Source organism: Solanum lycopersicum, chromosome 5 (genome assembly GCF_036512215.1).
Source record: "Solanum lycopersicum chromosome 5, SLM_r2.1".
Taxonomy (NCBI): Eukaryota; Viridiplantae; Streptophyta; class Magnoliopsida; order Solanales; family Solanaceae; genus Solanum; species Solanum lycopersicum.
This window is the reverse complement of record NC_090804.1, coordinates 63,288,548-63,300,598: the sequence shown is the minus strand read 5'-3', so window position 1 is coordinate 63,300,598 and position 12,051 is coordinate 63,288,548. Positions and strand designations below refer to the sequence as shown.

The following is a 12,051-nucleotide window of genomic DNA, read 5'->3' as shown; positions in this document are numbered from 1 at the left end:
GCTCAATATTATTAAGATTAGGTGATCTGTTGTCTAAAATCTAAATATGCCACTAACCTAAGGGCTAAGAATATATCCAAGTCCAAAGCCAAAATGATCAGTATATTTTGGAGAGAAAATGTCAAAATGGATAATCCTTTTGATCACCTAGTACTTTTTGTCTTTGTTTGCTGAAAGTTGAAACACTATAATGAATGTCATTATTGTTATAGACAAGTAAAACACAACGTAAAAAACTGATTTCGGAGAAAATTCAATTGTTATAGTAAAATGATGTTATAATGAGATTTGAAGTGAAATAATGACTTTTTGACTAACAAAATTTCCAATTTTTTCAAGTGAAATTCATGTACAAACGACTACAAAATCTACAAAAATTGGAGTGGAACCATTTTAGATTAGATATAGTAAAATTGTGAACTCTCCAAAACTATTTTATGAGTTTGGATATCACAATTTCTATAATATTTCATCATAAATTGTGTTGAACATATTCAGCCAGATAATAACTGCAAACTCAGTAGTAAGATATACTATACAAAAATATACACCTGTAAGATTTTCTAGCCCAAAGCAGTAGCTGGAGTTAAACATGAAGAACAAAACACTGATAAGTAAAGCCCAGAAAGATGAGAATGAACTCCAGATACGTTGAGCTGATCCTGAAAACGCTGTATATATAATGTATATGAATAAATACCTATAGTTCTGATGCATGTTGCAGCAACACACCGCGAGGATTGATCAAAACTTCTAGCACTTTGTCACAATGCTGTTTCTCGCTGTGGTTTTCCTCTTCACCTCTCTTTAACAGAGGCTGAAAATTGAACCAAGGCGATGTCTGTATCTGCAAATTTCGCCAATGGCATTGTGTTACCAAAGTAAGGGAATGAAATCTTAAAGAAAGTCGGCTTTGGTGTTGAGGGGTGGCTGATATATCCAATTAATTCCTGTACAGCAAGTACATGGAACTTTGGGGGTCCCTTTAGTGCAATGTTGTGAACGCGGTGTTCATAAATCTTTCCATCTTTGTCTAGCTTGTACTCTGAAGTGCCATCAAATCGTCCACGGCTCTCCCATGGGACACGGGGAATGCCATGAACAGTCCATCGGATCATGATCATGCCTTCCATAGGCTGCCATACACTAATAATATCTATCCACAAAGCCCTAAAGAATATCCTGCCATGAAATCGTAAAGCCCAGAAGATCGATTTATAATTCTCAATGCCAGTAAAGGTGTTGAGGGGGTCTTTGAAGACTATATCATCCCTGTAGAGAAAAGAAAAAGACCATCAAGAAATAGAACTATCATATCATGACAATAACAACATCAATAACATTTGCACCTTAGTCTCAAAGTAGTTCAGGTCGCCTAATGAATCTTTTATGTTCATTCCAGTACAAATTATTTGTCTTAATTATCTCAGACGAGAGATTCACCAATCTCGCCATATCACTAAACTGACATACAAAACTAAACAAATTAAGAAGACTACAGAATGATAACAAAACTTCTATGCATAAAGGAACCTTTTGGATGCACCAAAAAATAGTGTGTTAAATTACTACTACTCAACTGAAAAAGATACATCTGTACACCCTAAAAGCCTTCCGATTTCTTTCCTTCCAGGCTATGCACATAAGATCTAGCACCAGCTGACCGTTACCTCTTTTATTATGCCAAGCAACACCCAAAAATACCGAACCAATGTGAGAATTTCCCACCAGTCTCAAAATTACCGGATGATGAATAAGGAGATGATCAATGTCTTCACCTGAATTCTTGCACGTAAAGCACCTATTAACATAGGTAACCTACCTCTTTAAAAGATTTTCAGCTGGCAAGATCACCCCTCTAATTGCTAACCAGGTAAAGAAACACACCTTTCTCATCTGCGAGATCCAAAACGACCTATACGGAAAGCAACCTCCTCCCTTGAATTTTTCATAATAATACTTGACAAAGAACACCACATTATTCCACACCCTTTATCTCCCTACATCTTAACTATCCTCTGGTGCACTCTGTTTATGGAATAACTCGAACAAATTTCAAATTCTGCAACCTGTAAATCGTGTAAAATACTCCTAAATCTCAAATCCCAAGAGACATCACCACCTTGTAGTCTTTGGACTTATTGGACTGTCATAACCTTTTCGCATGATATCATGTAGATATTTAGGGAAGTGATGCAAAAGTGTTGTCCCCATTCCCCATACCATGTGACCCCCAAAACTAAACCTGAAATAGATATATAAAATATGTGGGATGCTTGATAACGTTCTCTTAATAAGTATTTCTTTCCATATTTGGACAAGTATATTTTCTGCAATCCTGCAAGTATCTTTTCACCACTATGTAGTGATATACTCCAAATTGTTTGAACCTCTTCAGACAGACCTAGAGGCAAGCTAAGATAGGTAGTGAGAAGTTCCCCGACCTTACCATTCAACACCTATACCAAAGCACTTTTTGAGGTTTATCTTTGGGCTTGACATTACCAGAAACCACATTAGGATATGTCACAAGTTTTCCGACTGAGACTTGTCCACATCAGAAAAAAGCAAGTGTCATCCCCTATTTGATTAAATGCTAGTCGCCCTTGGACGATCAAACCACTTCCTCTTTGGATAATCGACTATAAGAGACTAGTTTAGCCCCTTCTACATCCTCATTTCCCCTCATGGTGTTCAACCCCATTCACCTCCATAAATTTATGAAATTTCTCATTATATTTGCAAATTCACCCTATGAAAAAATTGAATCTCCTTACTCCAATTACAAAGTTACATCGCACTCAGCTTCTGTCTTCAACCCTTTTTCCTCTCTTTATCTCTCCCTCCCCTCTCCTTCCTTCTCTAGTTCCCTCACTTCATTCGTGATCTCCTTCATTTTCACCTTTACCCTTCCAAACACCTCATCGTGATACACTTCAAAAAAAATTTAGTATCTTCAACCTTTTCACTAAGTTGGATGACAGACCTCCCGCCACTTTGTAGTTATTCCACCATCCAGCCAACTATTATATCAAAGTCCATCTCTCGTAGCCAAATGTTTCAAATATGAAGGGAGTTCTAATGTTTTTCCTCTTCCTACCCTTGAGTTTATTTCTCTCAAGTCTTAACAGCCGACTCTGAGATGCAAGTATAGATTGAAAGCTACTAAAGGCATACTCAATCTTCTTGCTGACTAAAGACTACAAAAGGGTAAGATGAGATTGAAGTTGAAGTATTAACTAAAAGAAGCACTTGTCCGTAGGCCAGATGATGAGAACTAGACTTCTAGCTAGTGTACATAGAACCAGTTAAAGAAAAAGGAAGCTACTATCACAACAAAATTTCCCACAAAGAAAAGAATGGTAAAGCAGCAAACAAAAAAAAAACACAGGATCTTTCAACCTTGATCACAAATTAGTTAGGGTCAGGTAACGAGAAGTTTCAACCTCCTGCATCAAAACTTGATTAATATTTTGTATTCATCACCTGCAATTCCAACTCCAAAATGTGTCGAAAACATTTTGTAGGATATTGGTATTGGCACACTCGGTTGCTCACAACTTCAATTTTATTATTGCAACGTAAGGATCCACTTTGGTCTTATAGGTCTTACGCGCAATTCTTCTTGCATTAACACTCTAGCAACTCTCTCTTACTTCCCACTCACTTGTTGCTAGCTAACTTGCTTTCTCTTACTTGGTTACAACTGAAACTTAACCACTTGTATTTATATGATGGAAGGATCTAGTTAAAGATATTTACTATTCTCTTCTACAATATTGAACTTTTTCTAGAATCACGCTAGTAACTCTATAACTCTTTGACTATTCTAGATTCTTCATAAAATTCTTACATTCCCCCGCAGAGCAATTCTTGAAACTCTGCAACCATCATGATGTACATGCCTTTGAGTATCTTAGCCTCTGTCGAATTACTCCGGTCACTCTATGAAGCTTCTTCAAAGATAGTAGTCTCTTTGATCTTGACTGCCTCAACTAACACTGCATCTATATATTTTCCGTTTGGGCATTTCTATCGTATCGACCTTCTAACTTGAGGTTGCAAAGCTAGCATTCTAATTACGAATTTAGCAGAACTCAATAGCTTTAGCACAGACACTTTATATCTATAACTAATTTATCAAAAACACAATAACTTTCCTGTTTTAGAACTTAGAACCCATAAACTCAAAATCCTAGCTCTCCTGTACTAATTTATCGGAGTTCGATAGCCAAGCACGTAATTCAAACAAATTAGGATATTTTTCAAAGTATTCAATCTAACCTGTAGATATCAAAGTTTGGCTCCTTATAAAATAGCGCTGGAAACTCTTCTCTGAGAATCCGAATAGCAGAACCGGTATTCAGATAGTAATTCCTCTTCTGTTCTTCCTCCTTATCAAGTTTTGAAGACGACATCGTATTAACCTTCAACGGAGCAGAAAACTGTCCGTACAACAATCCAACATCCTCCAAATCCTTCACACTCGAACAGACCTTAACAACTCTTCTTCGTAACACCAGTTTGTTTAGGCGTATTCTTCCGGCGGAGAAGGAAGAAATGTCCGGCGACGGCAAAAGAGTAGCCATATGATGACGTCAGATTCCGGCGAATTTAGAGATTGTTAGTGAACATTTTTTGTTTTGGCGATGAAGAAGAAATTGTAATGCGAATATTGTGGAGAGATGGATTTTGTTTGGTTGCGGAGAAAAAGGAAAAATCTTATCGGAAAAAGACATAACGGGGCTGAGAAGGAGGGAAATAAAAGGATAAGCTTTGTTAGGATAATTTGAAAAAATTATGGATTCTATTGGTGGATGAAATTCAATATTCAACTATCAATGTGTCTAATCAACATTATTAGGAGTTTTGCCTAAATTTGTTGTTTTCACATTTTATCCCTTATATATATATTTATATACTCTTTTCTAGAGCATATTCTTTTATCAGAAAATATAGTTATTGAGTTAGTGGAGAGAGATGATAAGACACGATATGACATTGTTTTATATTATCGAGGATATGATTATCATATTATATTATAAGTGGGAAGCTCCAAGATGTAAAGTTGAATTACCATTTTATCTCTATACTAAATAAAAATATTATATTCATATTTGATTATTTAATTTTTGAAAAATATTGAGCAGTAAACTTTTTTTTACTATTAATGAATTGAGAATATTTGAAGAGTTATGAAAATTAAATAATCTAAATGTTAAAGAAAATGAAGAGACAAATGTTAGTTAATGAGAGTAAATATGTATAGATTTAAGTTGCACATTAACTAAAATATAGAAGTAGTTACCTTTACATTGCTAGAATCTTAAAAGTTGTAGATTTCAATATAATGAATCTCATAATTAATATATTAATACATGTTATTTTCAATGATAAATACATGAAAAGAAGCTAAAGGAACTAATTAATCATTTAAAGTGAAAGTATTATATAAAGCCAAGAATAATTTTCGTTTTCCTCTAGTCCCCTCTCCATTTTTATGGGCTCTAAAGAAGAGTATATCATTTTTTTAAGCAGTTTTTTCTTAATCAATGTCAAATTTAAAGGCTATTAAAATACGCTATGAACGTTGTTGGATTTGTGCAAGAATTTCAGCTATGGATGTTGTTGGATTCGTCAAAGAAATTTTTAGTGAAGAATACACTCATGACACTTATTATTTAATTTCCTTGCTAGGGCTTAATATGTGCAACACACGACATTAATTTTACGGTAAAAAATTTCTATATGTTACTGATTTTACACATATTTCATTAACGTAGCACATAACATTTCACTTATTCATTTAAATATTATAGTTATATAGTTTTTTGGATTTGAATCTTAGAAACAAAAACACCATATAGGATACTTATCAATTTTAAGAACATGTAATTTGTACTTTCTATTTTATAACACATTATATAACATAAAAATATTGCTAATATACAATCTTCGCAAAATTTTTTTTTATTTATATGACCACATGCGCGTGGCGCGTACCCAGAAGCTAGTAGATAGAAAAAGAGTGAATGTTTAGTATTAGGATAGAAAATTAGTAGGGGTAAAGTGTCGTCTTGTCTTATGGTGATTTGTTGTATGTCGTAGGACTGTTGAGTTTTAAAGGTGTGAATAGGAGGTGAAAGATTGTAACTCTCTGAAAGGTTGTAACCTTTACAAAAGGTTGTCTTCTCTAAGAGGATGTGATTATTCAAAAGATTGTGAGCTTTTTGAAAGGTTTATCTCTTTTCTAAGGAATTGTGACCCTTTTCACAATTAACACCTTTGATACTAACATTTGTTGGATACAAATAAAGACTTTTCTCATTTTTTTAGTATCGAATTCTTCCATTAAAGCATACATATTTTACAAACAAGATCAATCGATCGTGTATGTGTATGCGGTCTCGTTCTTGTCTTTTTGAGTTTATTGAATTTATCAAATTTCAAGGTATTGTATACTTCTTTAATGATTAATCTGTTTTGTCTTATGAGAAATTAATCTATAACCGCGACTACTTGAGGGGATATCTTTTTTTAAGGACTCACAATGAGTTCCATGGGATACGATAGTTCTTTGCTTTTTCTTTTCATCTTTTCTTATTTCTGATTTGCTAATCTTAGAACAAGAGATAATAAGGACTAGTTCCAGTTATCATGTATGTTGTTGAGTGTATTTGGATTATGAGAGTATTTCTTTTTTGTAAAGTTTGTCGGACTTTTCTTATTTCATTCTTATACTTTCTCTCATTGTTTACTTCTTCTTTTACTTGAATTTAATGAACTTGAACGAAGGGTTTTTCGAAAACATCATTGCTACCTCCATAGTCATGTAGTGACAATTATATCCTCTCAAATTCCACTTATAGAATTTAAGTAGATATATTATTGTTGTAATTAGAAAATATAAGGTATTGATAAATCCAGATTTCATTCTACATTTCATGACTTCAATAAATAGCTTACTCTCTCATTCATTTTAAACACAAAAGGATAGAAATGTATAAATTTCTTAAAAGATTGTGCGTAGATAGCTCGTAGATGCAGGCTAATTATTTTGTCAAACTAATATAAAATTATGGTATAGATTTTCTTTCTGAAAATTATTACAAGTAAATTTTCAATTCTTTTTTTACTTTGAATTGTGTATATTAGTTAAGGGTTAATAGACAAAAAAAGAATTAAAAAAATAACGATATTTTCTATGATATAACAACGCAGACCCAAAGTATGTGGCGAAGAGATTTGGTTCCTCCACGTGGATTGCAGTTATAACTTATATGTCCATCAATTAGGATCGCAGTGGAATCAATAGAATTTTTTCGTCTTCTCTCAGATATCTCAGATTTAAGTTTGAAGGTATTATAGAGAATGAACCTTGATCGATAGAAAACTAAGTAATTAAATGATTAAGTATATACAGTAATATAGAGAACACAAAAAAATTTCAAGCACGACAAAATCGGAAGCCCCCTTCTTTCAAATAGAAGAGAACGGGTTGCTTACTTTTCATTTGACGGTTAGAGACAAACTGAAAGTTTAACGATAAGATATGTTACCTATGTGAAAGTAGCAAAGTAATTTCATAGAGTCATTATCTGAATGTTAACATAAGCCCAAAATCATGGTCAAAAGTGTCTCCCTTTTAATTGGCCTAACATTGGCGAATCCAAATTAATATAAACATAGAAATAAAATATATATATATATAATTGAAAATACAAAAATCCCATATCAACACAGCAAAAAACACATCCAACAACATAGATTAAAATACACACATTACTTGAAAAAAACAACATACTACTTAGTACTTATTTGTTATAAAAAATTGCAAATATTAATTATCCATGAGTATTAACAGCTTCCCAAAGTAGACCCCTGGCTTGTATTGCTGCTGTCTTTAAAGTCCTTAATGTCCAAACGTTAGCTTCATAAAATGACAAACTCCTATATGGTAACTTATGTTTTTTGCACAAATCTTGAACAATTGGTGACACTTTCCTCAAATGGCATCTAGGCAACCTTGGGAACAAATGATGTTCAAGTTGAAATTGTAATCCTCCATAGAACCAATCCATCCATGAAGAACACGCGATATCTATAGTACCACTCGTTTGTTTCTCAAACCAATCGTTCCCTTCTGGCTGTCCAACGTATACATCAGCAGCGAAATGGTTAAGAGTGAATTGAATATGTTGTAGTGATGTAACACAGAAACTTAAAAGCACAAACAAGAACCTCTCTGTCCAATTAGGCAATGTACTAATAAGAAGAGGAAACCAAGTCCAGAAAACAAGTATTCCCAATATGTTCAAAGCTCTGTCTGGTACTTTCCTTGTCGAAAACAATAACAAGAATGTTTGGACAAAGAGATTCACTCGTGCTACGCACATTATAGGGTAATACGTAAAGTGTTGATAACTCACAAAGAATTTTGCAAGCGAATCAAACGTTAGCTCTCTTCCATAAAAGCTAGATCTCAATGATTTGAAAAACTTTGTAGAAACAGCGAAAACTGGCAAGTGTTGTAGATCAGGGTCATGATCAAGGCTATTACACGCGACATGATGAGCGTTATGTGTCCATTTCCACCAAGCAATACTTATCCCAGTAAGACAATTTCCTGTAAGAATCTGTGCTAATTTGTTGAATCCGCGATTTGTCATGATCATGTAATGACCCGAATCGTGTCCCAAATAAGATATCTGCATCCAAGCTAATCCCAACAATGCAGCAGAAACCATATGAACCAAGAAATTTTTACTCAACAAAACACCACAGAAACTCAAGGACATCAACAATGCCACAAAACAGAACGAATAAATCACTCCATGACCCTTCTTGTCAAACATCCCTGCTTTCGAAAATTCAGAACAGAGTTTCCTGTAATCTTTAGACACATCGGTTACCTCGTAATCTTTTAGATGATATCCGGTGAAAAACTTGTCAAGATATTTCCAAGCACTACCTATAGCAATGAAATTTCAAAATAATACCAAACCATCATTAATATACATAAATGAATTCGAATTATAAATCAAAACCTGGATGAAAAGCAATGAATGCATCAGTAGCTTCTTGTCCAGCCAAACTACGAATCGGAATATCGCCACCGGGATGTTCTTTCACCCAATCTGTAACATTGTAACATTTTCCTTGAATTGAAATCCATAAGTCATCTGGTTTGTCATGTTTCTTCAATTCCTCAGCAGTAATGTACTTTTTATCATCACTCATGATGAATAAATTATAATTAATACAAATAAATTATTAAGATCTAATAATAATCAAGAACAAAAACCAACCCCCTTTATAATATGATTAAACAATAATGTAACGTAGAAAAAAAGGGTTGGTTTTTTTTTGGCGGGGCTGATTAGAACAACCCTAAAGATGTTTGTAACTACTTTAGAGATGTTTTTTTTTTTTTTTGGTTTTATGAATGAAAAAGAGTGAATTATATATAGAAAAAAAAAGGATAAATGATTTTGAAAGTTAATATATGTATTATTATTATTATTCTTTTAAAAATGCTTTTTTTAGTTTGTTTTGATTTGGAAAATGGATTTGTGATCCAAGAGAAAAGTACGGATAGAGGAACGTCTAAAACGGTATTTTTTTTACAATATATATATATATATATATATATATATATATATATATATATATATATATATATATATATATATATATATATATATATATATATATATATTACTTGTTTATTTATTTATTTTTCAAAAGAGTATGGGATAAAGTAGCATTAACGTAACATGTGGTTCACTAGCTTTCACGTCTCGCAAAATTACGATCCACTATCCACGTAGGCATTAATTGGAGACCTTTTTGTATATCACAAATAGAACCCTCAAAATGAGATTAGCTCATGTGGCCCGGCTCAATCTACCCTTTATTGCGGCAGGGCTGAGATAGGATTTTTTAAATTTATTTAAAACTAAGACTTATAAGTTCAACTCATATAAGTCTTTGACCCTAGAGGTTTGATCGGGGCTGGGTCGGGGTCGGTCTATGAGCCAAAACTTTATTTTTAAAAGTAATTTATAATAATCTCACTAATATATAATCTAATTATTTGACTACACATTATGTTGTAATATTATGAATCTTTGTTCTCAGATACAAGTAACTCGATAATATATAGACTCAAAATTAGGTTAATTTGTTTTTAGATACACTCTATCCAAGTAGATTCGCATCTATCTAGGATACATATACAAATCTCGCATTCTCACTTCCCTCCCATCTTGCTTGTCACTCTCTTATCTCACTCGCATATTTGGTTGCAAGATACATGTCAATTACATTAGATTTTTACTAGTTTATTGAAATAAAATCATTGTTTGTCATATATGATTTGAAAATCTTCGGATGTTCTTGATGTTATAGAATTATAAATTTGAAAAGAAAAAAATAGAAGGCCTAGCCCGCCCCCAGCCCTCGACCCCTTTATAAGGTTGGATTGGGTTGAGCATTCAAGCCCTACCAAATGAAGGGTCGGCCCTCCTTAGCCCTTCAAATTTCTTGACTCACGAGGCTTGAGCCAGGTGAGGTTGGGTCAACCCTTTTTGATAGTTCTAATCACGACTAGAGAAAGAAAAGAATAGTATTTCTTATATAACATCCTAGGATAATCCTCAAGTGCTATCATTTCTGTTACGATCTTTGTCTTTTGAGTTAAACACTTATATATATTCGATAAATGTCCTATTGTGTAATAGCATATAAATTATATATAAAATGTAAAATCACACCAAGCAAGCACGGAGCGGAGCCACGTGGTCACACTTCATCGGGAAAATTAATGTATAGAGAATAAAATGATACACGAACTGATTAAATAGTATATTTTGAACACCCTTGATACAATAAGTTGATATAGCCCAATAATTTTAAACATTTTGAACGTGCTAGTGCTAGCGTGTTCGAAACTCACAAGTTGTATGATTGTATATTACAATTTGATCTATATACATTGGTTTGGTTAGGGGATTATAGTATTCTACTTTCCTTCCCAAATTATTTATTCTTATTTTATTTCTAAGTTTATTGAGAAATTAGTTAGAGGAATATATGACTATTTTACCTTTATTTATGTCTAAGTCATATTTTTTTTCCGTTGAGGTGTATCCGGTACGAAAGAATTTTTTTTTGAAAAATAAGTAGATTTTTGACTTATTTTATCATGTTTGATTAGTGAGTAAAAAATATTTTTCGAATTTTTTTTTTTAGTGTTTGATTTACGAATAAAAAATTATTTTTAATAAAATATCTTTTATATTTACTGGAGAATAGAATATAAGTTTTGAATTAAATTTAAAATATTATTTAAAAATAAAATTAAATTTCTTTTAGAGAGAGGGGGTTGGTGGAGCTGGCAAAAGATTTACCAGGGGTGAAATGAAATAAATAATTAATTATATTTAAACTTTTAAAATGACAAATAATATGATATATCCATTTTTAGTAACCACGATAGATAATGTGAGATAAATAAAATATAATAACTGATATATGAATAATCTATTCAAATAAATATTAACTATATTTTAAGGAAGGAGACTCACTACGATAGCTTGCAATTGGGACCTTTAAGTCGGGGTGGATTTACCTTGACAATTTGGTCACTAGATAAGATTTCAAATTCATGTCATTTTTTTTTTACAATCGATCACTTTAAAAGACTATCGATTTAAATTGATGGTAAAATCTATTGACATAATAATGCACATTCAAACGCAACAATTTCATTACATGTAAGTCACTGTAAATATAATGAAATTGATCAATAACCTACTAATCTATAATGATAAACAATTAACTTGCTATAGTCAATTAAAAACAAACTAATAGTGTAATTATTTTTCAATGTTAATGTATATAACTTAAACCCAAAAACTCAATTTTCTGACACATATATTTATTTATATCAAAAATTATTTTTTAAAAAAATGAAAAGAAAAGAAAAAAGCCTCCTTGTAATAAGAAAAACAACACCTCAACTAAAACTTCCAATTATAAGACCCCATG

At 32.5% G+C, this 12,051-nt stretch overlaps 2 protein-coding genes across 2 annotated transcripts; both read right to left on the bottom strand.

Moving 5' to 3' along the window:
- Positions 1–405: 405 nt before the first annotated feature.
- On the bottom strand, positions 406–4,884 carry LOC101254096 (uncharacterized). Its single transcript, XM_004240043.5, has 2 exons — positions 4,285–4,884; positions 406–1,272 (listed from the first exon to the last, which is right to left on the bottom strand). Exons 1-2 carry the CDS (start codon positions 4,587–4,589, stop codon positions 798–800), a joined length of 780 nt encoding a protein of 259 aa, XP_004240091.2. The 5' UTR covers positions 4,590–4,884; the 3' UTR covers positions 406–797.
- A 2,790-nt stretch (positions 4,885–7,674) lies between these two features.
- LOC101254596 (delta(8)-fatty-acid desaturase-like) lies at positions 7,675–9,612 on the bottom strand. The gene is made up of 2 exons (XM_004240045.5): positions 9,048–9,612; positions 7,675–8,971 (listed from the first exon to the last, which is right to left on the bottom strand). Exons 1-2 carry the CDS (start codon positions 9,238–9,240, stop codon positions 7,845–7,847), a joined length of 1,320 nt encoding a protein of 439 aa, XP_004240093.1. The 5' UTR covers positions 9,241–9,612; the 3' UTR covers positions 7,675–7,844.
- Between the last annotated feature and the right edge of the window lie 2,439 nt (positions 9,613–12,051).

Bases quoted from the DNA above. Each gene is read 5' to 3' on its own strand.
- LOC101254596 (XM_004240045.5), bottom strand. From the start codon at position 9,240: ATGAGTGATGATAAAAAGTACATTACTGCTGAGGAATTGAAGAAACAT. The intron at 8,972-9,047 runs GTTTTGATTTAT...TCATTGCTATAG, and splicing joins ATTCATTGCTTTTCATCCAG to GTAGTGCTTGGAAATATCTT.
- LOC101254096 (XM_004240043.5), bottom strand. From the start codon at position 4,589: ATGGCTACTCTTTTGCCGTCGCCGGACATTTCTTCCTTCTCCGCCGGA. The intron at 1,273-4,284 runs GTTAGATTGAAT...TTTTCTCTACAG, and splicing joins CCAAACTTTGATATCTACAG to GGATGATATAGTCTTCAAAG.